The 26,802-nt window shown below is 41.5% G+C and overlaps 1 protein-coding gene across 1 annotated transcript in view; it reads left to right on the forward strand.

The window, feature by feature from the left end:
• Positions 1 to 25,513, forward strand: part of MCM3AP (minichromosome maintenance complex component 3 associated protein) — a 129,812-nt gene extending 104,299 nt beyond the window's left edge. The window contains exons 28-29 of the mRNA XM_073633706.1: positions 14,858 to 15,016; positions 24,945 to 25,513. Coding sequence (XP_073489807.1) covers positions 14,858 to 15,016; positions 24,945 to 25,275 — 490 coding nt within the window. The 3' untranslated portion in view covers positions 25,276 to 25,513. The remainder of the gene's footprint in view (positions 1 to 14,857; positions 15,017 to 24,944) is intronic.
• Positions 25,514 to 26,802: the final 1,289 nt, after the last annotated feature.

The following is a 26,802-nucleotide window of genomic DNA, read 5'->3' on the forward strand; positions in this document are numbered from 1 at the left end:
TAAAGTAGTAGTGAGCTGCAGTGCAATGCATGTCCCACCCAGAAAGGGGAAATGGAAGGCATGCATCCATTGCTCCACCCCTTCCTGTGACATCATGTCCTGTCTGATCTTGGAGAAGAAGTAACATAGAGGGATAGCAGTCTGCACAAAATGGTGTCATGCTAGAGTTCATAGCTACCAGAGAAGCACCAAATGCCCTATCTATAATAAAAAGGAGGTAGACCCTCCTAAACACAGCCTATTGGCTATTGATTAGGGTGCAATTGGGGTGTGAACAGAATTTTTGGGGATGCCACAGCACTTCCATGACCCCCTCCCCACTGCCACTGGCAATAGAAATCCTATATTTCTGAAAAAAATGATTGACTGATCATAGTGTATGTGTATATACATTTATATTTTGTGTGTGTTTTTTTCAGTCCTTTTAGCGCGGCAAGCTTGAGTTTTTTAATCCTATATTTCGGCCTGAACAGTCGTACTTCAACGTGGAAGTAGGGAATTATTTTTTTCTTCATCTGTAACAATCCTTACTATTAATTGGGGTGCCATTATTATGCTACAGCCAGTTTTGTTATAGCAATCAATAAATCACTCTCAAAGTTTGCTGTCAGTGGTGGCGGTTGCATCGCCATTAAAATGGTAGCAATTGTGAGACTTCCACCATGGCATTCCCACTGGGAACAGGTGACTGGCTCTATTTAAAACTGTTGCCTACGGACCTAGGGCCATGAGGACCTAACTGGACTCTGTGATGGACGTGCAGGGACAGCCTATAATGCTGCTGATCAGCACTGGATCCTGCTTAGTGGTACCCTGTGCATTTTTCTATTGCCTGATGGATTGGTAGAGTGCTATACTGGTCCAGGGTGGTGTTCCCCAACATGGGAGTCATGTCCCTGAAGGCTCTAGTGGCGTGACCGCTGAGATGGGTGGAGTTTTGTTTGGACCTGCTGGGGGTCCTTCAGTGCAGATCAGTGAATACCTTTGATGGCGATCTCTAGTAGCTGTACACTCAGAAGGGGGTAGGTGCCTGTGTTATCTATCCCTTGGGTCTCTGGCCAACATTCACGGGGGGGAAGGCTCTTTTCACATTGCAGCAGTCTGAGTGCTACATTGATCTTGTAAAGCTGCACAGAAAGTTTGCAAGCTTCAGCCTGCCGCTTTCTCCTCTCTGGATCTTTAGCACTCGCGTTTGTGCAGTGCATTGGTGCCATCATAGCAAGGTTGGAGCTCTCTAATGGCTGTTATTTTGGACTCCTTTTTCCATGTGTTTGGAGACATGGGAGAGAGGACGACTGCTCCTGAGACACAGAGAAATCTGGCGAGCATACCAGAAAGACCGTTACCTGCTTGCCAGGTGGATTGCTGGCTTAAAAGGGCAGTTATTTTTCTTCCCATCTTCTGGGGTGCAATTCTACCATATTGAGGGGTGATAGTTTGACGGGAGGTAATATACTTGCTTCTCTCAGCAGACCATGGACTATCTTACAGGCAGAGTGGTGGGGAAACGGAAAAGTTTCACAGATTCCTCTATCGGGTAGGTAGGAACCTAGCCATAGCTCCCCTAGGGGACAGTTAGTTCTGTGTGCATCTGTTTCCCTCCACTTATCAGGGTTTTCAACTCATCTAGGGCACCTTCCTTCAGTTCCTTTATGTTAGTGGAGGAATTTTCTAAAGCTATTGCTAGTTTACAACACAAGCTTTCTGGGTGTTTTCTAGTTCAGACCTCATAGGTCACAAACACAGGTTTTCCTTTCCCTCATACCTTCTTGTTGATGGAGGAGGAACCAGTTGAGGAACCTATGCACGGAGGAGTAGAAGAAGAACCTGTGTCCCAGAAGGTAGAAGAGGCTGACCAGTCCACCTCTGAGGAGTCTACTCCTGAAGAGTCCCAGGGCCCAAGTTTGTCACAGACTACCCCAAAGCTTATTGGATTAAGGGTTGTGGCGGCTCCCATCCTTAAAGGATGTTTGTATGCAGATCGGACACTATCTGACACTCAAAATAGAGTGTCAGTTGTAGATACAAGTTTCCTATCTCAACAAGACCCTGACAGTGCCTATGGACAAAGTACCGGTCTTTAATGATGCTACGGTTAAGCACCTTAAATCCTTAAGTTTTTTTTTTTTTTTTTTTTCTTTTTTCCTCGTCAGGGTAGCCTTGCAGCCCGTAATTGCAGCTGTAGGCATATGTTGGCTCTTAAGGTTTGAGATGGATGATGAGAGATAACAATTCTAAGCAGGGGTATGTTGAATTGGGTAGACACCTGGAGGATTTCCCTTGCACCCTTAGTTACTCAGGGTAGATGCCTTGAAAGACTATTCAAAGGCTCTCTCATGTGGGCATTTTATCTGTGCATATGCGCAATTGTTGGTCAGCAGAGATTCCTTGTAAGAAGCAGGTTGAATGCCTTCCTTTTAAACCTGGAATGTCTGTTTGGCCCTGTCTTGGACGATTGCATCCAAAAAAGTAACCATAAGAGTACCCTTTTACCTCTCAAAAAGAAGGCAAACTCTGTGGTACTTCTTGGAAGTAGGAGGGCTACTTCCAAGAAGCATTCCTTTTGTCTGTCACAGGCCTCCGACTCTAACCCTAAACCCCTCATCCAAGCGGTGGCACCCCTTTTTTGGGCTTCCTGCAGAATTGGAACGATTGCTAGCCTGGATGAATGGGTCTGCAGTGTAGTGACTTGGGGCTACAATCTGGAATTTCTGAGCCTTCCCCTACCATGTTTTACGTTAACGTTTTAAAGTTACAATTATAACCTTCACAGTGCCCAAGCCAAATGGTAACTTTAATCCAGTTCTGGATCTTCAATTCCTCAACAGATTTCTTTGTGTGCAAAAATTCTGAATGGAATCTGTCCAGTCAGTGGTTACCTTCCTACAGCAGGGGATTTAAAGGATGGCATCCCACATCCCAATTTACCAACTTCACCAAGCTTTCCTGTGGTTTGCCGTGGAGAACAAACATTTTCAGTTTGTAGGTCTGCAGTATGGTCTCTCCACTTTCCCCAGGATACTCACCAAGGTGTTGGCTCTGGTCTTGGGTCTCCTCCATTGCCAGGATATTGCCATTGTGAGTTACCTGGACAACCATCTGCTCTGCTTCTTGGGTCCAATGTACATTAGATGGTGCTCATTTTGGAAAGGTTGAAGTGAACTTCCAAATCTCGGCCCTGGTCCCAGCTTAATGGCTGGGCCTATTCTTCTTTTTTTTTTTTTTTTTTTTTTTTTAAAGATTTTATTTGCCAAATAGTTTTATACATGTTATTAGCAAAATGCAACATATATATATATATATTACAATCCAAAATGTATTCAAATTCTAATATTGCATACAAATAAAAGAATAGTACATTTATTATATTACTTTTGTCATTACTCTTTAAACATTTGGCTATTTTTTTTGAAAATCAGAACTAACTAAACTTAGTCTAAACAGTAGTATTACAGAAAAAATATCTTACGTTTCTATAAACAGAAACTATATCGGTCATACAATATTCCAAAAAAAAAAGAGAAAACCAGAGGGAAATATCCTTCAAAAAACCCTTTGTGCCGTGTGCTGCTGTGATTCAACTCCCCACGAGATCATTTAGTTACTATCTAATAGATATTAATACCTTGCGTAGTTACAGGACAGATTGTAGCGTGTTTTCAGAATTAATCCATCTTCCCCATACTTTATTAAATTTTTTATTCGATCCTCTAGATTCATACGTCATTTTATACATGGTGATATTGGCATTAACCAAACCTTTCCAGGCATTCAATGTAAGATAGTCTCTTCTGATCCAGTGAAGTGCAATTAGTTTCCTTACATAGTAAAACAGTAATCTTAGTAGTGTCCTCATGTTATTGCTCATAACTTCATCTTCTATGATCCCTAGAAGGCCCAACAGTGGGCTACATATGTTTGGTATATCTAAAGTGTCAGCAATAAATTGGGTCACCTGGGACCATAATGGCCTCACTCTGTCACATTCCCATACCATATGTATAAAAGAGCCCTCTACCTTCAAACATTTATGACAAATAGGATCCTCCTTTCGTCCCATTTTATAGAGCCTCAAAGGGGTATAATACATTTGATGCAAGTACCTAAGCTGTATTAGTTTATCTCTGGCAGAAATAACCGTAGGTAAGTATGATGCAAGAACTCCCTCCCATTGACCATCTGTAATTTCTGGAATGATCTCCACCCATTTTTCTTTAAGTTTACTTTCTCTAGGATTCTCCCTTTCTGCTAGTGTATTGTAATATGTAGATATTCGTTTAGTATGGTCCGGATTAGCAAGTAGTCTTTCTATCTTAGAATTCTCAAGTGGCACCGGTCCAACCCCAAACTGAGCATAGGCAGCATGTCTCAATCTGGTATATTGGTATTCCCATGCCTCCGGGATATTCAATTCTCTTCGCAATTGTGAAAAGGTTTTTAGTTCCCCATTGATATACAATTGGTGTAAGTATGTGAGCCCATATTTAGCCCATCTAAATCCGTCTTCCAAATTGAAAAATTCTTTCAGGTTAGGGTTGAACCACAATGGTGCATTAGGGGATAAGTGAAGGGGATTATCTATTATATGTTTTATACAGATCCCCAATATCCTTTTAGCAGATTTTAGTATCTCCTTGCCCCCTTTAGTGGGGACTTCTCCCCTAAAAATGAAATGCAGTAAAGTTTCATATGAAGTCACAGCTGCTGCTTCAACTGCAACCGCAGCATTATTTAATTGTGGGAACATTCTCCAATGGATAAATACCAATTGGGACGCTAGATAGTACAATCGTAGGTCAGGTATTGCCAAACCACCTCTGTGAACTGGTAGCTGTAACACCTCAAGAGAGACCCTTGCAGCCTTATTGCCCCATAAAAAAGATGTCAATAGGGAGTTTATATGTTTGAATATTTTTTTCGGGATATATATTGGTGCATTAGAAAGAATGTACAAACATTTCGGAAGGAAGACCATTTTGAATAGATTGGCCCTGCCATAGAATGTAAGCGGAAGATCCTTCCATTTCTGTATTCTTTCACTAAACGTTCTGATTATAGGCCATAGATTGGCCTCAATGAATGAATCTACCAGTAATTGGACCATTATTCCCAGGTATTTAAACTTCTCTACAATGGCCAGAGGGCACTGGGCTGGAAGTATTAATTCCGGCTGTGGATCCAGGGGAAAGAGGACTGACTTGGTCCAGTTGATTCGGAAGCCAGAGAAATCTCCGAACTCCCGGATCAACGAGACTGCCGTGGCCAGCGACTTGTCTGAATCTCTCAAGTATAGGAGCATGTCGTCTGCATATAGCGACACACGCTCTTCCAGGTCTCCAACCAGAAACCCCTGTAAAGTGTAATTAGTTCTAAGTTTAGCAGCCAGTGGCTCTATGGCCAAAGCAAATAGGAGAGGAGACAGGGGACAGCCCTGCCTCGTTCCCCTATAAATCTTGAAAGAAGCAGAAACAGAACCATTTACTCTAATACTTGCTCGAGGGTCATAATACAAAAGTCTGATCCATGAAATAAATTTTGGTCCAAAACCCGGTTTACCTAGAAGAGAAAATAAATAGTTCCATTCTACGGAATCGAACTCCTTTTTGGTGTCTAAGGACGCTACAACTCTTTTACCTTTATTAAGATGATGGGTCTGAAGATTAACATATAGTCTACGTAGGTTCATTTGAGTAGAACGGCCAGGTATAAATCCAGTTTGATCTGAATTAATTAATTTAAGGATCACCGACTTCAACCTACCGGCCAAGATTTTGGCCAGTATCTTGACGTCGGAATTTATCAAAGATATCGGCCTGTATGACTCACATTCCTGCAGATCCTTTCCTGGTTTAGGTATCACTACAATTAAAGCTTCCCGCATAGACTCCAGTAATATGCCTTCTCTTTCTGCAGCTATAAAAACTTTTTGTAGTGTTGGCACCAGCTGCTCTTTATGCAACTGGTACCATTCAGCCGGAAACCCATCCAAGCCAGGTGATTTGCCCGGCCTGAAGGATGAGATTGCGCCACCAATCTCCTCCAGTGATATCGGCTGTTCCAAAAGTTCTCTATCTTCCTGGGTCAGAGATGGGAGAGTTACATTCTCAATATACAGCGCCAATTCCTGATTAGTGTGTTCGGTTTGCATCTGGTAGAGAGTTTCGTAAAAGTTTAGAAAGGCGTTTAGAATCTCTTGGGGTTCCTCAACTACCTCGCCATTTAGTTTCCTAATCTTCCCTATTGAAACCGGGGCATAAAGCGGGCTCGCCAGAAAAGACAAGAGACGTCCACTCTTATCGCCAAACTCAAAAAAGGATCTAGCCTGACGTAATTGTGTTTTAACAGTGTGCTCAGTTAGAAGTAGGTTATATTGTCGTGTTTTGTCCTGCCAAAGTTGGTATCTACCTGGAGATGAATCATGAATGTATTCCCTTTCAGCTTCCGAGGCCTTAATCTCTGCATCTTTCATATCTGAGTTAAGTGCTTTGGTGAAACTCCTTGTTTCCGAGGCAAATACCCCTCTCATAGTTGCCTTAAAGGCATCCCATTGAGTAGCCAATGTTGTTTCTTTCCCATTCTCCTTCCAATAGAGACCAATGCTCTCTTTGCATTTTATAGTAATATAGTCTTCCTGGAGCCATTTTGTATTCATCCGCCATTGTCTCCTTCCCCGTGGAGCATTCAGATCCAACGTAACCTCCAAAGGGGAATGGTCTGATATAGCTCTAGGGAGATGTCTGACAGCGGTTATGTAAGGAAGGCCATCTATAGATGACAGTGCCAAGTCTATTCTAGAGAGTGTCTTATGGGTCTCAGAATGACATGAGTACTCCCTGACACCAGGGTTCCTCTTTCTCCAAACGTCAGTGAGTGCATAACTCTCCAACCAAGAAGATAAATTATGTCGGGACTCAGAAACGGTCCCATGTCTGTCTAGAACTCCATCCGACACTGCGTTAAAATCTCCCAAAAGTAGTAATGGGCCTTGAGCAATCAGTATAGCTTCCTTAATAATATTATCTAGTATTGGGAAGGAGAATGGGGGTGGAATATAGACACATACCAATGTCAAAGACACATTATACATTCGACAAACCAGGATAGCATATCTGCCATTCGGATCTAGTTTGACTTGGCAATATGTGCGCTGCTGCTTTTGGCTGGGCCTATTCTTGGACACAGATCAAGCGAAGGTGATCCTACCCCTGGAAAAAAAATACCTGTCTCTTTGTACTTTACAACAGCCCTTGATACGCTTCTGCATGAGGGATGGTTGCTTCCTTCGAGGTGGTACAATTTGCCCAATTTTATTCCAGGGTCCTTCAACTGAATGTCCTATCAGCAAGAGACCAGAGGATGCAGTCAATGGATTCTTCACTATGTCTGCACCCAAAGACAAAATTGTCACTTACAGATGCTGGAGATGGGCAAATCATTGCTTGTTTTGTCCTGCTGACAGAGGCAACATCCGGTCAGGCTGACATATTAACATCCTGAAATTGAGGACAATTAGACTAGCTCTTCTACATTGGTCGGCACATCTGTGAGGTCTCCTGGTTCAAAAACAGTCAGACAACATCATGGAAGTGGCGTACATCAATCACCACAAAGGAGACAAGTTGGGTAACTCAGGAGAAAACTGATGTGATTCTGGCCTGAGCCACAAGTCTTTTTTCCTACCTGTCTGCCATACACTTTCCCGATGGAAGGCAGACTTCCTCAGCAGACAACATCTGAATCTGGGGGACAGGGCCCTTCAACCAGCAGTGTTAAAGACACATTGTCGGAGATGGGGGGGTGCTAGATGTGAGCATTCAGGTACAATGTCAAACTGGACAGATTTGAGTCCAAGTGTAGTGACACTCGAGCGTTTGCGATGGATGCCCTGGTGACGCTGTAGGACCAGTTTACCCTAATTTTTGCCTTCCCTTCGCTGCAGCTTCTGCCTCTACTGCATCGCAGGATATGGATGAAAGGGATTCTGGTTACTTTGGTCAATCCAGCTGTACTCGGGAAAACGTGGTACTCCTGTTGCAAAGGTTCAATCTTCAATCCGGGCTCTTTGGTTGCTGTCTTTAACAATTGGCTGTTAAAGCCAGGGTCTTGAGAGCCAGAAGTATGTCCGATTTGTATAATTTTTTTATTTTTGTATTACTATGCTTCTGAGGACTAGATAGGTGAGTTTGCAGAAGATTTACCATCGTACTTGGAAGTTCTTTTTTGAGAGGTGTAAGGCCAAAGTTCGCCCTTGGGACACTTTGTAGCTTTACTGCAATTAGGAGTAGACAAAACTTTTGATCCAGAGTACCATCAAGGGTCAGATTTCTCGTTTGGCAGTTCTCTTCCAAAAACTCATTACAGTACCTACAATTTCTTTAATGTGTCTTTTTTATACAGGATGTCACACACATTGGTCCACTAGTCTGCACTCTGTTGGCTCAGTTGAACCTCAATTTGGTACTTTGTGTTGCAAAAGTCTCTGTTAAAGCCCATCTGAGATATTCTCTTTTTTTTTGTTTTTTGTTTTTGTCCTTTTTGCCCAAGGTGTTTTCTTCTACCCTATCAATCAGGATATTTTGTTACCTTCTGTCCTAACTTCAGGCAGCAGAAGACAGATCTTACTTAAATTCAACAGTGTTGATTCAACAAACTGATTTCTATTGCTGCTGCTGGCGTCGCTCTCTAGTCTGCTTGAAAGGATTAGAGGCGGCGTGCACTTGGTATCGCTCCACCTGGGACGGGAGTCATAGCTACAGAGGAAAACATCGGCTTAGGTGGCTCCTGCTCACTCCGCTGCCAGCACTAGCTCACTGCACTCTGATGCTCTGGGATGGTGGGCTGACAAGCCCAGATCTTGATTGTCTGGTTGTCAACCCCAGGCATGTGTTTCCCTCGTTTGAGGTCACTGGCCAGATCAGAGGGCTCCGCAGTCCTTGCTTTATTTGCCCTTCTTTACCTAGTCATATTACTGACCTGTTGCCAATTAACCTAATTAGTTGCACAATAATCTTCCATCTCTTCTTTGTTAGTACCACAGACTTTTTCAGCAACTTTTTTGAGACCTGTTGCTGCCATTCATTTCAAAATTGCCTATTTTGTTATCTTAAAATGGTAACTTTTCTTATTTTAAACCTTTAATATAGAAAGACAATCCTGTGAGCCACCAATTCCTAGATGCTAAAACGTAAATAAAATACCTAAAGCTGCTAGCGTTGCACACGTCACATATATTGTGCAAAAACCATTATAAATATATATACGCTGCACTAAAAGGTACGTATAAGAAATGCACAGTAAATAATTGATCTCAAATTAAATAAATAATGGACCATTGAATTATAAATGTTAATACACATATATCGTACTATGGATATAGTTAAATTGCCTAGTGCATAACTGTGTATTAGATGCCAAAAAATAAATAAAAATCTATCTACCGATAGATAGATATATCTCATACAGTGTCCAAACATGTCAATAATGACCGTGCTGAAAAACGATGCTGTAAGTGATTTAAATCTTATAACAAAGTGCTCATGTGCATGTAAGTAGCGACCAATTGCGTCACTAATCCAGTATTGATAAAGGTCCGTGTAATCCAAAAGCTATGATCCAAGCCTTGCTAAGGTGTCATCACTCAGGTGGCCCCCTTAGGTAATAAATGCCCACCTTGGAGCGTGCGACTTTGCGCTTAAGCTAAGTCAAAACGCACATGTAAACCTCCTCTGGGCTCTATGATGGTATTGGGCTCCTGGATTCCTCAGCATACACCAACCAGGATATGAAACAGGAAAAACTCAACAGTGCAAGTACAGTTTGAACCGTTTATTAAATAAAGCAAAAAAGATCCCCTTCAGGGGTACTCGCACAAATTAGGTGCATCAGTGCACCGCTCTATAGTAAGCCTATACTGGTGTATACCAATGGTGGTATTGAATGATGCGGTCCTCAGTGCACAAGATGCCCCCCCCCCCCCCCCCCCCCCCCCAACATGTATCGATGCAGGGATTACGCATCTACTTCAGGGGGAAATAATATTGGACGGCGGACCTGTGAATCTTAAATAATGCCGGTGGCCATTTTGGTGAAGACCAAGGACACTCTAATGTTTTGTCTATAGTTTCAATGCACTTATCACATAGGAAACACTAATCAGATACAAATGATAGACATCATTTGTCCTCATTGATTCCCATTAACTCCATTTTCCCTAAGTTCTACGGTGCCCTAATAGACTCCTAATTGCTGGCCACAAAAATGCTAAAATGAGGAACAAGGAGTGGTTAGGCACCTAATGATTGCTTAAAAAACATTTTAAATCAAGTTCTTTGTTTAAGCAACCGGGGGCCAAGGAACCCAACTAGTGAATCCACCAGGATTCATGTTTACTAATTTCCCTTTATATAATTGGAACCTCTCCAGTGGTGTTTAGGGGCCTCAATACCCCAAAATTCCATACCAGCTGTACTTTTATTATGAACATCTCTAAAATGTATAGATAAAAAATGCTTATCGAAGCCCATTTTAATATTTCTGACATGTTCTTCCATGCGATCCTTTAGCGCTCTTTTTGTTCTGCCAATGTATATAAGGTTGCATGGACATTTTAACTGCATAAACTACACCCACCGTTTCGCATGAGATAAAATCCTTGATGGTATATATCTGTTGAGACTGGGGGTGAGAGAAGGTTTTTACTTTTCTGACAGTATTTGGAACTCTTATGCAGCTATAAGATCACCCACAGCTATGAAAGCCCTTAACCACTTGCCGCCCACCATATAGCAAAATGGCGGCAAAGTGGTTTCAATATCCTGACTGGACGTCATATGACGTGATCAGGATATTAAGCCGCTGCGCGCCCCTGGGGGCACGCGTTGCGGCGATCGTTGTTGCGGTGTGTCAATCTGACACACCGCAACTCCGATCTAGGTGAAGAGTCTCTGATGGAGACTCTTTACCACGTGATCAGCCGTGTCCAATCATGGCTGATCACAATGTAAATAGGAAGAGCCGGTGATCGGCTTTTCCTCACTCTCGTCTGACAGATGCGAGTAGAGGAGAGCCGATCGGCTGCTCTCCTGACAGGGGGGGGGTCTGTACTGATTGTTTATCAGCACAGCCCCCCCTCGGATCCCACCCAGGACCACCAGGGAAGCCGCCCAGGAGCACCAGGATGGCCATCCACACTGGACCACCAGGTATGCCCCCTAGACCCCCAGGGAAATGCTAATCTGTGCCCAGGCAGCTGCCAATTAATGCCCAGGCAGCTGCCAATCAATGCCCACTCACAATGCCTACCACTGCCAGTGCCACCAGGTATGCTTATCAGTGCCACCCATAAGAACCCATCTTTGCAGCCTTTCAGTGTCCCCTATCAGTGCCACCCATGAGTGCCCATCAGTGCCGCCTATCAGTGCCCATCAGTGAAAGAGAAAACGTACTTTTACAACATTACTTACTTACTATTTACAACATTTTTTAACAGAAACAAAAGCAAAACTTTTATTTTTTTTTCAAAATTTTTTTTATTTGTTTAGCAAAAAATAAAAACCGCAGAGGTGATCAAATACCACCAAAGGAAAGCTCTATTTGTGGGAACAAAATGGTAAAAATTTAGTTTGGGTACAGTGTAGCATAACCGCGCAATTGTTATTCAAACTGCGACAGCCCTGAAAGCTGAAAATTGGTCTGGGCAGGAAGGTGTATAAGTGCCTTGTATTGAAGTGGTTAATATCCCAGAACATCTTGGGTTTGGGCGGGGGTGGTTGCACAACATTATGTACCAATTTATCTCTTAGATTCGGTGCCCGTCTATATACAACCTTGGTCTATCTGGTAAGCTTCCTTTAAGGAGCACATCCTGCTTTAAACATTCCAGTATTTCTGGATGTTTTTTCCACCTCTTTATTGTGTAAATTAAAATCTAGAACTATACATGTACCAATATCATTGTTAGTATCCTTACTATTGGTTTTATTTTCTAAAAAACTTTCCCAATCCATATTCCTAATTTTATTCTTCTCTGTTTCCAAGAAAGAGTTATGGTACCCTTTATCTTTGAACATCTTGCTCAATATCTCTGATTGCAGCTCAAAGTCGCTATCCTCTGTGCAATTTTTTCTTAATCTCATGTATTGCCCTCTGGGGATGTTATCTATCCATGGTCTGTGGTGACAGCTCGAAGTGGGAATGTACAAATTACGGTCCATTGCTTTAAAGTAGGTTTTCGTTTCTATGCCGTGAATCTCCAAATCCAAAAAAATTCCTAGCTTGTATTCCATGTTAGGACAATATTTTGGTCGTTATCATTCATGGACCGGAGCTGGTCTTCCAGGATTTGCATGTTCTCTTTCCATATAATTAGTAGATCATCTATAAATCGCCGGTAGAGTATAGTCCTTGGGTCCCTGTTGTACAGGACTCCCTTGGCTTCCCATTTGGCCATGTATAAATTAGCAACACTCGGGGCAAACTTGGCTCCCATAATATGTAATTATACATACCTTTACATATTCTCGTACCTAAAGAAATTATGCTCTAAGCAAAATTCTAAACATGTTAAAATAAATTTCTGTTGATTTCTTAATGTACAGCTGGTATGGAATTTTGGGGTATTTAGGCCCCTAAACACCACTAGAGAGGTTCCAGTTATATAAGGGAAATTAGTAAACGTGAATCCTGGTGGATTCACCAGTTGGGTTCCTTGGCCCCCGGTGGCTTAAACAGAGAATTTGATTTAAAATGTTTTTTAAGCAATTATTAGGCGCCTAACCTTGTTCCTCATTTTAGCTCTGAGGAATTGTTCAGATATAAAAAAAATAAATAATATTTATTTATATATATATATATATATATATATATATATATATATATATATATATATATATATATATATATATATATATATTATATTTTTTTTTTTCTATGATCATAATCATATCTGCGTCTAATGTAAATTTTGAGGATTCCCTAATGTTGTGCTGGTTTTAAGATTTTATATATATTTTATTTTTTACCTGTTTTTAACACTTAATATTTTAAATTCTTCTTTTTATACATTTTATTTTTTATCCTCTATAATAAGTTACAGTAGATTATTATATGTTTATTTGTGGGTCAATTACGGTAAGGTGTTTACGGGAAATGGAGGATACGGTTATTTCCAGCAGGCGGATGGTTAAAACTGCTGGGATTTTGCCATTAACAGCGTGCCCCGAGCGTTTGCTTTATATATTTTTAATAAATCCTTCTGCAATGTACTATTTTTTAAAATTTAACAGCAATACCTTTGTATAACGTATGTATGTTTTTTATGATGGGGCATATCTTGTTTATGCTGCATTATAAGGGATAATGTGTAAATCCTCCGATGCCATCCTGGGGTTATTTTCCTTTCTTTTGTTCGCATGGTTTTTTTTTTTGTTTTTTTTTTTTTGTTTTTTTTTCCCCTCCATTTAGTCACTACGTTTGTGGCCAGTAATTATGGATCTATTAGGGCACCATAGAACTTGGGGAAAATGGAGTTAATGGGAATCAATGAGGACAAATGATGTCTATCATTTGTATCTGATTAGTGTTTCCTATGTGATAAGCACATTGAAACTATAGACAGAACATTAGAGTGTCCTTGGTCTTCACCAAAATGGACACTGGCATTATTTAAGATTCACAGGTCCACCGTCCAATATTATTTCCCCCTGAAGTAGATGCATAATCCCTGCATTGATACGCGTTGGGGAGTGGTCAGGCGGCACGGCAGGCATCTTGTGCACTGAGGAGGACGCCCGCATCATCCCGATACCACCATTGTATACACCAGTATAGGCTTATTATAGAGCGGTGCACTGATGCACCTAATCTGTGTGAGTACTCCTGAAGGGGATCTTTTTTGCTTTATTTAATAAACAGTTCAAACTGTACTTGCACTATCGAGTTTTTCCTGTTTCATATCCCGGTTGGTGTATGCTGAGGAATCCAGGAGCCCAAAACTATCATAGAGCCCAGAGGCGGTTCACATGCGTGTTTTGACTTGGCTTAATTGCAAAGTCGCACGCTCCAAGGTGAGCATTTATTACTGAGTGATGACACCTTAGTATGGCTTGGATCACAGCTTTTGGATTACACGGACCTTTATCAATACTGGATTAATGACACAATTGGTCGCGACTTACGTGCACATGAGCACTTTGTTATATGATTTAAATCGCTTACAGCATCGTTTTTCAGCACGGTCATTATTGACTTATTTGGACACTATATGAAAGCACAGAAGCACTTTGATATATTGCTGCTTTTTTAATATTTATATATTTTTATTTTTTGGCGTATAATACAGTTATGCACTAGGCACTTTAACTATATCCATAGTATGATATATGTGTATTAACATTTATAATTCACTGGTTCATTATTTATTTTATTTGAGATCAATTATTTACTGTGCACTTCTTATACATACCTTTTAGCGCAGTGTATATATGTTTATAAACCTTTTAATATATTATATGTTTTCTATTTCCTATTGGGAATAAGCTATGGGTTTATGAGATTTGCATATCATTGCATTCTGTTTCTATATGTAGCTTCCCAACTTTTTTTTGCAATTCGGGGTTTACATCACAGGACCCAGGGATCCCACTCTTTCTATGTTCATGGCTTGCTACAAAATGCCTTGCTGAATAGGTATTGTCTGGAAGGGGATTACTGCCCCCCCCCCCTTTTTTTTTTTTCCAGTGTTTAATCACCTGAAAGTGGCAGCATAACCATATCACAATGTATTCCAAGAAAAGGATTTGCATGTAAACCAAAAATCCAATTTTTGCTACACTAAGCTGTTGTATTTTGCTTTCTGCAGTTCTTCACGCAAAAAGAGGAGTGTGTTACTGCCATCTCAGCCTTTGGAATCTTCCTTTGTGGCACATATGGAAAATGCACAGAAGGACTTAGACAGTCTGAAGTCTCTTCAGTCACAACTGAACCATGCCTTGTTGGCAGAGAAACAGGAATCTGAAAAGTAAGGTTTTGTTATATTGTAACTGTTTGTGTTTGCTTGTATCCAACAGAGAACTTGCTTCCAACTGCCTTGGCTGTGCAGGCATGGAATGCTCTGGCTTATAGTAAATAGAGGAATGCTATGGCTTGTAATGAACAGAGGTCCCTTTTCATCAGATCAGGACATCTTCTCTCCTGTCTTCCTGTAGAGCACAATGCCTGCCCCCTACTAATAATATAGTCCCATACTAGTTGGGATGTTGGGAACAAAGTTATGTTTTAAAATATGTCTAAGCCAGGCCATACATGATATTCTCTTTTTTTTTTTTTTTTTTGTTCAACCAGTGGATTAAACAAAAAAAAAAGCCAATTTCCCCATCCACACATTTAATATGGGTGGGGAAATCTTTCCCGCTAAGCTATTGTATTTCTTATCGAACATCACGGGACACAGAGCCATTGTAGTTACTATGTGGGTTATAGGCCACCTTCAGGTGATGGACACTGGCACACCCTAAGACAAGAAGTCCACCCCCTATATATCCCCTCCCACTACTGGGAGTACCTCAGTTTTTTTCGCCAGTGTCTAAGGTGTTGGTCACGAGTAAAGATGTGCTGTGCTGTGCTGAGCTCCAGTGGAGCAATCCTTGCTGGGGCTAGCTAAGCAGTCGGATCCATTCAAAGTGTCTTTTAGGCCGAATTGAATGGTACCCGGGCCTCGTGTCCGAAGAAACAAGGTTTTGCCTGTAAATGCTTCTCTTTTTAGAGAGCTGGACCCAGGGATCCAGTACTTTTGGTATTAAGGCCATAAAGTTTTTCTGGCGGAGGTGCTATTACAGGCCCAGGAATTGTGGATTCCCCGAGGGTCCCCAGCTCCAGAAGGTTTATTTACGGAACCCACCATGAAGGGTGAAGATTGGGTCTGTTGGTTTTACAACAGAAAACCCTGCAGCGGGAAAGTTAAGTGGAGTTTTCTAAGAAATTTTTGAATTTTCTAAAGAATGTCTCCTTTAAATTAGTAAAAAATTTGTAAATGTTGTCATGCCTATGTGTCACCACTGGGGGCTGTATGGAGCACATACCTTCTCATGCTTTGCTCAAAAGATCACGATGTGTCCAGAGCAGCAGGCTTCCTTCTCTCCAGTCAGCAGCAGACCTCCGGTAAGTCTGGGGGGGTTTTCCTCCTCACCAGACACCCCGTGCTGTATTCTCCCCCTCTTTTCGAGGAAGAGCGTTAGGAGAAAAACGGGGAAAAAAAAAAAAACGTCCGGCACGCCGCCCTACTCGGTGTCTTCCACGCTCTCTCCTCGACATTTTTTTCCCCTCTCATGATTCCATAGGATCCGAAGCCCGCCCTTGCGTGGGAAAGCTGTTTTTTTTTTTTAAAAGAGAGGGGGTGGGGGTGAAGGCGACGAAGGGGGGCAGGGCTTAGCGCGGCGTTGGCGTCCTCCAACGCGCAGAGCGGGAATGTGTGTTTTAAAAGCACCATTTTTACTGCTGCAAGCTGACGGAGGGACGCAAGAGGGGCATGAAAGAGGTTTGGTGACACAGGCATTCCTTTTGACACATTTACTATTGCATCAGGCTCAGCATTAATAGCAGTGGCAGGGCTGGACTATTGTTCAAGCAGTGGATGCGTTCCTTCTGGTAGTACCTTTGCTTTGTGCATCGGGCTATGGTCGGAAGGGGGGGTAAAAACACCTCAAAAAAGAGCTCTAGGAAGCCTAGAACCATCTCAAAAAAGATGGCATCCTCCCCTGAGAGTGCTTTGGCTGGTCAGAGCGAGCCATCAGGGACGTTGGGTGTTGCAGCTGCTTTTAGCACTGCAGCCCCTGTATATATTACTGAAGAGGTTTTTTCCTCAACCATTTTAGGCTTGGAACAAAACAAATTGATGCCTTAATCGCATCCCAGAGTGGGACTAAGTGTAATAGGTCCCCGTCCATTACCCAAGACCCTAAAACTGGGGGAACAGGGGGCGAGAGATGACGCTTTTCTCTCAGGGGACCAGGAAGAGGCTGATGACTCCTCTTCTGAAGAGTCTAGAACGGATGGATCGGGTTCACAGGAAAGGTTGTTGGTACAATCTCTCACTGAGTTGGTCTGCTCCACATTTTTGCTGCCAGTACCGGAGTCAGACGATGAGCCCACTTCTTGTTTGGGTTCGCTAAGGCCTCCCCAAGCTATTCATGCTTTTCCTATCCATTCCTTACTAAAAAAGCTTATGTATTCTGAGTGGGAGCACCTAGATAAAGTTTTTTCCTCCAAAAAAGTTTTCAACACTTTATCCTATGGAGGAAGAATTTAATAAGAAATGGGGGATTCCAGCAATTGACGCTGCTATATCCTCTGTGAACGAAAACTTGACTTGTTCTGTAGACAATGCTCAAATGCTGAAGGATCCAACAGATAAGTTGGTATTCCTATTTAAAAACAATATTTTTCTGGCAGGTTCAGTAGTTCAGCCTGAGCTGGCAGCGATCGGGCTATGTCAGTCTTTTAAAAGACCAGTTTAAAGAGGTGCTCAAGATTATTCCTGATCAGCAGGTCCAAGATTTGGCCGGGATATCAGAGGCGTTATGTTTTACAGTAGATGCTATGAAAGATTCTATTATCCAAGCCTCACGGCTTATGCTCAGGCTGGTACATGTGCGTAGAGTCCTGTGGTTGAAAAATTGGTCAGCCGAAGCACCATGTAAAAAGCTCTTGGCTAGTTTTCCATTTCATGGTGAACGTTTGTTTGGAGACGATCTGGATAAATACATCCAAAGAATTTCTAATGGAAAAAGTTCCCTTTTACCAGTTAAGAAGAAGTTTAAGCGTTTTTCTTTTAAACTGGCTCCTTCTCCAGTGCCAGGTGCATCTGCCTCCAGGCAGTCTCGACGGCTTCCACCGTCAATTTCAAGAGGTAAACCTCAGGGTCAACCCCAGGCTCAAAAGAGGCCCTGGGGGAGGAAACCCACTAAACAAAATACTAAAACCTTCTTCTGAAGGGGTGCCCCCGCTCGCTTGAGTGGGGGAAGACTTCTGCAGTTCTCAAGGGTCTTGCAGGAACAGTGTCGAGACAAATGGGTGGCTTCCTCAATATCTAGGGTACAGAATATCTGTCTCCTCGTTTTCTCAGATCAAACGTTCCCAGAAACCCAGAAAAAAAGTCTCTTTCTGGCTTTGGATCATCCCTTGTCTCAAAGAGTGATATCGGTGGTCCCCATGGAAGAGCGAGGGTTAGGGTTTTATTCAAACCTTTTCACGGTACCAAAACCAAATGGGGATGTCAGACCTATTTTAGATCTCAAAGATTTAAACCGTTTTTTGAATATCCACTCTTTCTGCATGGAATCAATCCGATCAGTGGTCTCCATTCTACAAGGTGGAGAACTGCTAGTGTCAATCGACGTCAAGGATGCTTATCTACATGTACCTATTTTCCCCGCTCACCAGAAATATCTACGCTTCAAGATAGAAAATCTTCATTTTCAGTTTGCAGCTCTGCCTTTCGGTCTAGCTACTGTACCTCAAGTGTTTACAAAGGTTCTGGCTCCCCCTTTAGCCAGATTAAGGGCTCAGGGTATAACGATTCTAGCTTATTTAGACGATCTACTCTTAATCAGTCGGTAGCCTGCTTAAACCAGAGTTTGGTCACCACAGTCAGCTACCTGGAATACCTAGGTTGGATTCTCAACCTAGAGAAATCCTCCTTAAAACCATCAAAGAGATTGCAGTACTTGAGCCTGATCATAGATACAGCTCAGAAGAGGGTGTTTTTGCTCCAGGCAAAGATCAGTTCCATAAGGGAACTGTTTCAGCTGGTCAAAGCAAAGAAGAATCCTACTATTCGACTTTGTATGAGATTGTTGGGAAAGATGGTAGCTTCATTAGAGGCGGTTCCTTATGCGCAGTTTCATTCGAGACTGCTGCAAAACAGTATCCTGTCAACTTGGAACAAGAAGGTCCAAGCTCTAGACTTCCCAATGCCTTTATCCCCCAAAGTACGTCAAAGCCTCAGTTGGTGGTTGATATCCAAAAATCTTCAGAAAGGAAAGTCTCCTTCTTACCAGTTACCTGGAAGGTGGTTATAACACATGCCAGCCTTCTGGGCTGGGGAGCAGTCCTGGAAGAAGCATCTGTCCAAGGAAAATTGTTCCAAAACAGAAATGCCCATCAGTATTCTAGAGATTCGGGCAGCACGCCTGGCCCTGAAGGCCTGGACGCTCAGATTACGGACTTGTCCTGTCAGGATCCAATCCGACAATGCCACAACAGTGGCCTATATCAATCGCCAAGGGGGCACGAGAAGTCATGCGGCTCAGAGAGAGGTAAATCATATCCTATCCTGGGCAGAAGACAACATTCCTTGCCTATCGGCAGTCTTCATTCTGGGAATAGAGAACTGAACTTGAGTCACCAACAGTTTCCAGGAGAATGGTCTCTTCACCCCGACATCTTATTGTCAATGTGTCAAAGATGGGGAATTCCGGACGTGGATCTGTTTGCGTCCAGGTTCAACAAAAAGATCGACCACTTTGTGTCAAGGACAAAGGATCCGCTGGCCTTTCGGAACAGATGCCTTGGTTTTTTCCGTGGGATCAGTTTTCACTGATCTATGCTTTCCTTCCTGTTCTGCTGCTTCCGCGCCTTGTGGCCCAGGAGATCTTGGTATGCAGAGATCGTAAAGATGGCGGTAGGGGATCCATTGATTCTACCACAGCGGCTAGACCTTCTTTGGCAATGTCTGGTATTCCATCTTACCTTACAAACGCTAAGTTTGTTAACGGTTTGGCTATTGAGACCCACATTCTGAAAGACCGTGGGCTGTTGGGTTCAGTAGTTTCTGCTTTGGTTAATGCTAGGAAGCCCGCCACCAGAGTCATATATTATAGAGTCTGGAAGGCATATGTCTCCTGGTGTGAATCCAGGGGTTGGTACCCCAGGAAATATGTCATAGGTAGCATCCTTGAATTCCTACAGATGGGATTAGAAATGAAGCGGGCCTTGAGTACTGTCAAAGGCCAGGTGTCGGCCTTATCTGTGTTTTTTCAACGACCACTTGCTTCACACTCTCTGGTTCATAGTTTTATTCAGAGGGTAATGCAGATTAATCCTCCGGTTAGGTCACCCCTGAACCTTTGGGACTTGAATTTAGTCCTATCAGCATTACAGAAACAGCCTTTTGAGCTGATACGAGATATTCCCTTGGTCCTTTTGACAAGGAAATTTGTTTTTTTGGTTGCCATATCTTCTGCAAGAAGAGTATCAGAGTTGGCTGCTCTTTCTTGTGAAGAGCCATATTTGATTATTCATAAGGATAAGGTTGCATTGCGCCCCATCCTAATTTCCTACCGAAGGTAGTGTCGGGTTTTCATTGAAACCAGGATATTCTGCTTTCATTTTTTTCCAGAACCTCGTTTTGCGGAAGAAAGGTCACTACATTCTCTTGATGTAGTGAGAGCAGTCAAGGTCTATTTGAAGGTGACCGCTCAGATTCGTAAAACAGATGTTTTGTTTGTGTTGCCAGAAGGTCCTAAGAGAGGACAGGTTGCGTTGAAATCTACTATTTCTAAATGGATTTGTCAAGTGTTTAAGCTTATTGTTTAAAGAGGAAAATTCCACCTTTTCACATTAAAGTGCACTCCAGGGCTGTTAGTGCTTCCTGGGCAGTGCATCACCTAGCCTCCATGGCTCACATCTGCAAGGCCTCAACTTGGTCTTTAGTCCATACATTTACCAGGTTCTATCAAATAGATGTAAAAGGTCATGAGGATATCGCCTTTGGGCGCAGTGTACTGCAGGCTGCAGTATAAGTCCTCAAGTCTCTTAGTGCACTACTTTTGTTGAGTCTCCCTCCTTTCATTTGGCATTGCTATGGGACATCCCACATAGTAACTACTATGGCTCTGTGTCCCGTGATGTACGATAAGAAAATAGGATTTTAAATACAGCTTACCTGTAAAATCCTTTTCTTTGAATTACATCACAGGACACAGAGGTCACTCCCTTCTTTTTTGGTATACACCTGTATTGCTTTGCTACAAAACTGAGGTACTCCCAGTAGTGGGAGGGGTTATATAGGGAGTGGACTTCTTGTCTTAGGGTGTGCCAGTGTCCATCACCTGAAGGTGGCCTATAACCCACATAGTAACTACTATGGCTCTGTGTCCCGTGATACACTTCAAAGAAAAGGATTTTACAGGTAAGCTGTATTAAAAATCCTATTTTTGCCAGCGAGGAGCCTTCCCTGTTACAATGGTCAGTGTTGCTGGTTATAGCCGGCAGCACTGATCGTGGTGATAAAATACAACTTTGGCCAATCCCCAGTAAACAAATTTTGATCCCATATATGGCCGGCTTAAGGCAAAAATAGACCTGTAATTTATGAGCTTTTTCTTTTACTGCATATCCTTCACAGATGAAAACAAAAGTGCAAACAAAGGACAATGATAGGGCTGCTCATGCTATGCTAGGGACCATAGCAATTGGAGAGAGTGCAGATTTGTGGAGGTTTCATTGTTTCTGGAAAAAAGCATTTGTCCTTTATTCTTATTTTTATTTTTATTTATTTATTTTTGGGTGAAAGGGAGCCAAGAGCTTTACTTGCTGGCCAAATATGAAAATACTAAATATTCATATGAAATATTAAATGTACTTTATACCTAAAATATAAGCAAAACTTTTAATGGTACTTTTCAGTTCCGGACATAATTAAAGAAAATAAACAAAACCACTAAACTATTCTATTTGGGGTTTCCTTCTGTACACTACTGTGCAAAAGTTTTAGCAAGGTGTGAAAAAATGCTGTCCATTAAGAATGCTTTCACAAATGTAAGTGTTCGTAACAGTTAACAAAATGCAAAGTTAATGAACAGATGAGAAATCCAAATTGAATCAATATTTGGTGTGACACCCCCCCCCTTTGCCTTCAAAAGAGCATCAATTGTTCTAGGTACACTTGCACACAGTTTTTGAGGGAACTCGGCAGGTAAGTTGTTCCAAACATCTTGGGGAACTAACCACAGATCTTCTGTGGATGTAGGCGGTCTCCGATCTTTCTGTCTTTTCATGTAATCCTAGACAGACTCAATTTTGAGATCAGGGCTCTATGGGGGCCAAACCATCACTTCCAGAACTCCTTGTTCTTTATTATGCTTAATATAGTTCTTAATGATTTTGGTTGTGTGTTTGAGGTCATTCTCCTGCTGCAGAATAAATTTGGGGCAAAGCACATGGCTTCCTGATGTATGGCATGATGGATAAGTATCTGCCTGTACTTCTCAGAATTGAGGACACATTGATCCTGACCCAATCTCCAACTCCATTTGCAGAAATGCAGTCCCAAACTTGCAGGGAACCTCAATCACGCTTCATTATTGACTGCAGACACATTATTGTACTGCACTCCCGCCCTTCGGTGTACAAAACTGCCTCCTGATACAGCCAAATATTTCAAATTTTGACTCATCAGTCCAGAGCACCTGCTGCATTTTTCTGCACCCCAATTTTTATGTCTGTGTATGGTTGTTTAGCTTTGTTTCCATGTCAGAGATATGATTTTTGGCTGTAATTCTTCCATGAAGACCACTTCTGGCCAGACTTCTCTGGACAGTATATGGGTGTACCTGGGTCCCACTGGTTTCCTCCAGCTCTGTGCTGATGGCACAGCTGGATATCTTACAATGTAAACAAAAGGTAAAAAAAAAGTGAGCGCTAAATATAAATACAGTAATACCTTGGATTACGAGTAACGCGGTATACAAGCGTTTTGAAAGACTAGCAACATTTTTAAATTTTTTTTTTTACTTTATGTGCGATCGCTGAGTGTCTCAGAATTCTCCAGGAAGCGCTGGGAGCCACCCGCACCTCTTGCCACATACAGTACTGCATAAACCAGTTCCCCCCCCACCTCTGGTCACATACAGTACTGCATAAACCCAGTGCCACCGCACCTCTGGCCACATACAGTACTGTATACACCAGCAGTGGTTGTAGAACCACTCTGGTAAACTCAGAATCATCTGAGTTTCCATTATTTCTTAGGGGGAAACTCGCTTTGATATACAAATGCTTTGACTTACAAGCATGCTTCTGAAACAAATTATGCTCGTAATCCAAGGTATTACTGTACAAAGCTGCTAGTACCAAAATAGTGATCATATGCCTCTAAATAAACCAGCAAAACAAAAGAAGCACAGTGCTACATAAAAAGTCATAATAAATCACTACAGGTATCGAGTGATACAAATTAAAATAAAAAAGCACAAATAGGTAGATTCCTTGATGATGTGCACAAAACGCCTCGGGAAGGGTCTTTTTTTTTACTGAATTTTATGTCTTTAGCTTTGTATTGTTTTACTCAACTCTTTAAATGAAATACTGCATGATATAAGCACTTTTGTGTGCTCCTAATTGTAAGCTATTTTATGCAGCTTACGTTTCCCTGAGTGACCTCCTTGTCTAAATGACAAGAGGAAGTGGGAGGGACCTTGTTCTAAAGGAGATTATTTAGGCACATTTTCATCTATTTTCTGTTGAGTGTGCATGCTGGTGGAGGCTCACAAGTGTTAATTTGGTTACATCACACCTGGTGGAATACACTTGTTGATAATGCTGGTATTGCATAAACTTCTGGTGAGTGCATATGTAAATATCAACGGTTCACTGACTTCTTATTTGTATACCTCGCGGAGACTCAATCCCCACCCAGGACTGTCACTTTTAACCATCATATTGGTATATCTTACAATGTCGAATGGAAGTAAGCATCATGTCTCATCTACTTGATTACGTTTTCTTGGCTTACCACTGCATCTACGGTCCTCAACGTTGCTTGTTTCTTTGTGCTGCTTCAAAACCGTTTGAACAGCACATCTTGAAACCCCAGTCTGCTTTGAAATATTTGGCTGGGAGAGACCTTACTTGTTGCTTTGCTCAGTCTTGCTATTGTGTATGACCTCCGATATGAAACTCACTTCCACAACCTCACCTTAGCAGCAGAGTTTGGCTGTTCCCCACCCTCTTTAAAGCCTCCTACACAGCTGTTTCTGTTTCAGTTAATGACTGTGTTTTCAACCTACATATGAAATTAGAATAAAAAAGACAACTGAAGTGGGGCAAGTAGGGTTTTTCTGCTACCGTCACAAGCCATTTATAACAGCTTTGTTTAAAAATACCTTTTAATTTAACATTGTGATAAAAATATATATATATATATATATATATATATATATATATATATATATATATATATATATATATTTATATATATATATATATTTATTTATTTATATATATTATATATATTAATATATATTATAAATTACATAATAAGTCCCTCTGGAATGGTCAATACACCTCTAATAGGAGGTTATTCAAACCTAAGCATACCTCCAAGAGTTGTATGGACATTAGAATATTATATATTTTTTAATCACAATGTTAAAACTTTTTTTTAACAAAGCTGTTCTAATGAAGAAGCCTACTTGCCCCACCCCTTTTTTCTTTTTTATTCTAATATGATTTTGGGATGTGGGTACCTGTAGCTTTTACTATACATTTTTCAGAGCAGCCATTTCTGACTACATATGAAATTTATGATCATTAGCAACGGCTTGGTATAATTGGTTAATTATACACCAGACTCTAATCCTTCAAAATCCCTGACTTTGTGCAAGTGTACAAAGTGTGTCACTGTAAGAATTGATGCTGGTTTGAAGCCAAAGGGTGCTCACACCAAATATTGATTTGATTTTAGATTTTTCTTCTGTTCGCTCAATTTTGTATCCTGTAAACTGATAAAAAATAAGCCATTTAAAATATACATTTTTGAAAGCATTCTTACTTTACAGTATTTCTTCACACCTGCTTAAAACTTTTCAAACAGTACTGTACAGATTTTGCTGTCTAGGAAATGATCATGGTAATCGATAAACTATTAACATTGTGCTATCTGCTTTCAGATTCAATGAAAAGCTACAACACCAGCTTGAAGAAGAACCTCTAGATATATCCCTTAGCCTTCCTCTGTATCTTCCCAACACATCTTTACAAGGGGCTCTAGAAAATGCTATAGTAGTCCATTCTCAGCATAAGCCTTCAACAGACAGGACCCTGCATTCAATTTCCCAACCGGTTTCCTTCATGAGTGGTGTACATTCTCACTCATCTCTAAGAGATCTCATGAACAGCTTGCACACAAGCATAAGAAGGTATAAAGATGAAGATATCGCTTTCAATTTGCACATGAGCAACCTGCTTGATGTGGCAGAGCTAAGCAGCTCTCCAAATTAAAACCAACATGTTGTAGAGACAGTTAACCAATGTTTTTTAGTGTTTTTCATAATAAAAAAAAAAAAGTTCAACTTTTATTTCTGTAAATATCCTGTGTCATTTGTTAAATATAAAAGCTTTGTTTGCATATAGTAAATACATAGAGAAAACCAGCAATAGTTTAAAATCATGGCTGTCAAAGATAATTTTTTAGTATTTTCTTGTGTCCAAATTAAAATGTATTTGGTTTAAAAAAAAAAAAATGCAGATATAGCCCAGACAACGATCCAGAAAAGGAGAGCATTGAAGCCGCTACTTAACCAACTCATCGCTCGCCATATTAAATACAGGTGGTCGTTCCCATTTAGACTGTCGTTTTCCTACAAAGGCAAATCACATTCCTTTGCTACCTTCCAGTCAGGGGAAGCTATACTCCAGGATTTGGGACTTATCTCCTCGGAACCGCAAGAGAACAGTGCCCGGATAGACGAAGGTCGACCTGTTTCTCCCCTGTGGTCCCAGCAAAAAAGATCAAGAGCCAGAAATTCCCCATCAGGCACCTGAAGCCAACCTAAGACAATCATCTCACAATTAGGTCCAAGAGACCGTGATACACATTGGTAGCTAGTAACCACACTTAAAAATCCAGACATCTGCGTCTGGTAGTTCCTGAGATTCCTGTTTTACACTAACTTAACAGTAGACATTATTAGAGGTTATAAACTAGGTTTAAAATGTTTCCCAGATGGGAAGATGGCTGCTATTCAAATCTACACTATTGAATTTTCTCTTATTTTTCCTAATGATTGATCCCAGAATTGAGAGAGGAGGAGAGAGGGGAGAGTTTTTCTCCTTTTTCTTTGTTTGTTTTTTTTTTTTTTTTTTTTTTTTTTTTTTTTTTCCTTCTTCTCTCTCTCTCTCGCAATTTAATGGTGGGTGGACCCGTTCGTCCCCCCTAGACGATAAGATAAATTTGGGCTGGAGGTGAACCACATGCCACTCAAGGTGAACTTGTCTCAACTGGACAGGGGAGACAACTTCACGACTATTACACAGGGGAAATACAACCCCTGCAGTCACACTGCAATGCAGTGTGCAGGCGCCTTTTTGGTGCCCTTTCTACTTTATTTGATTTTTTTCTTCTTTCCTTTTTATTTCTTGGAACTCTCTTTTTGCCATGGGTTCCATATGTTGAAACACTTAGACATAATTCATCATTGTAAAGGTTTTGATAATCTTAACTCTGTCTCTTTTCCCTCCCTTTATCCCATCTATTCCCTGGATGCACTCCTACCCTACGCAAAGATCCACAAACATAACTCTGCAGACTTCCGTTCAGATTTACCGCGACATCAAAAACGTGAGTACAGCCTTCCACATAAACACCATGACGGGTACGAATAAAACTATTTACACCATAATGACACATAACACACAGGGCTTGAATTCCCCCATAAAACGGACCAAGGCCTTCCAACAATACCACAAGATGGGGGCAGATATTCTGTTTTTACAGGAGACACACTTCTCACGGACTTCGGCCCCAAA

This window comes from Aquarana catesbeiana, linkage group LG06 (genome assembly GCF_042186555.1).
Source record: "Aquarana catesbeiana isolate 2022-GZ linkage group LG06, ASM4218655v1, whole genome shotgun sequence".
NCBI classification, from domain to species: domain Eukaryota; kingdom Metazoa; phylum Chordata; class Amphibia; order Anura; family Ranidae; genus Aquarana; species Aquarana catesbeiana.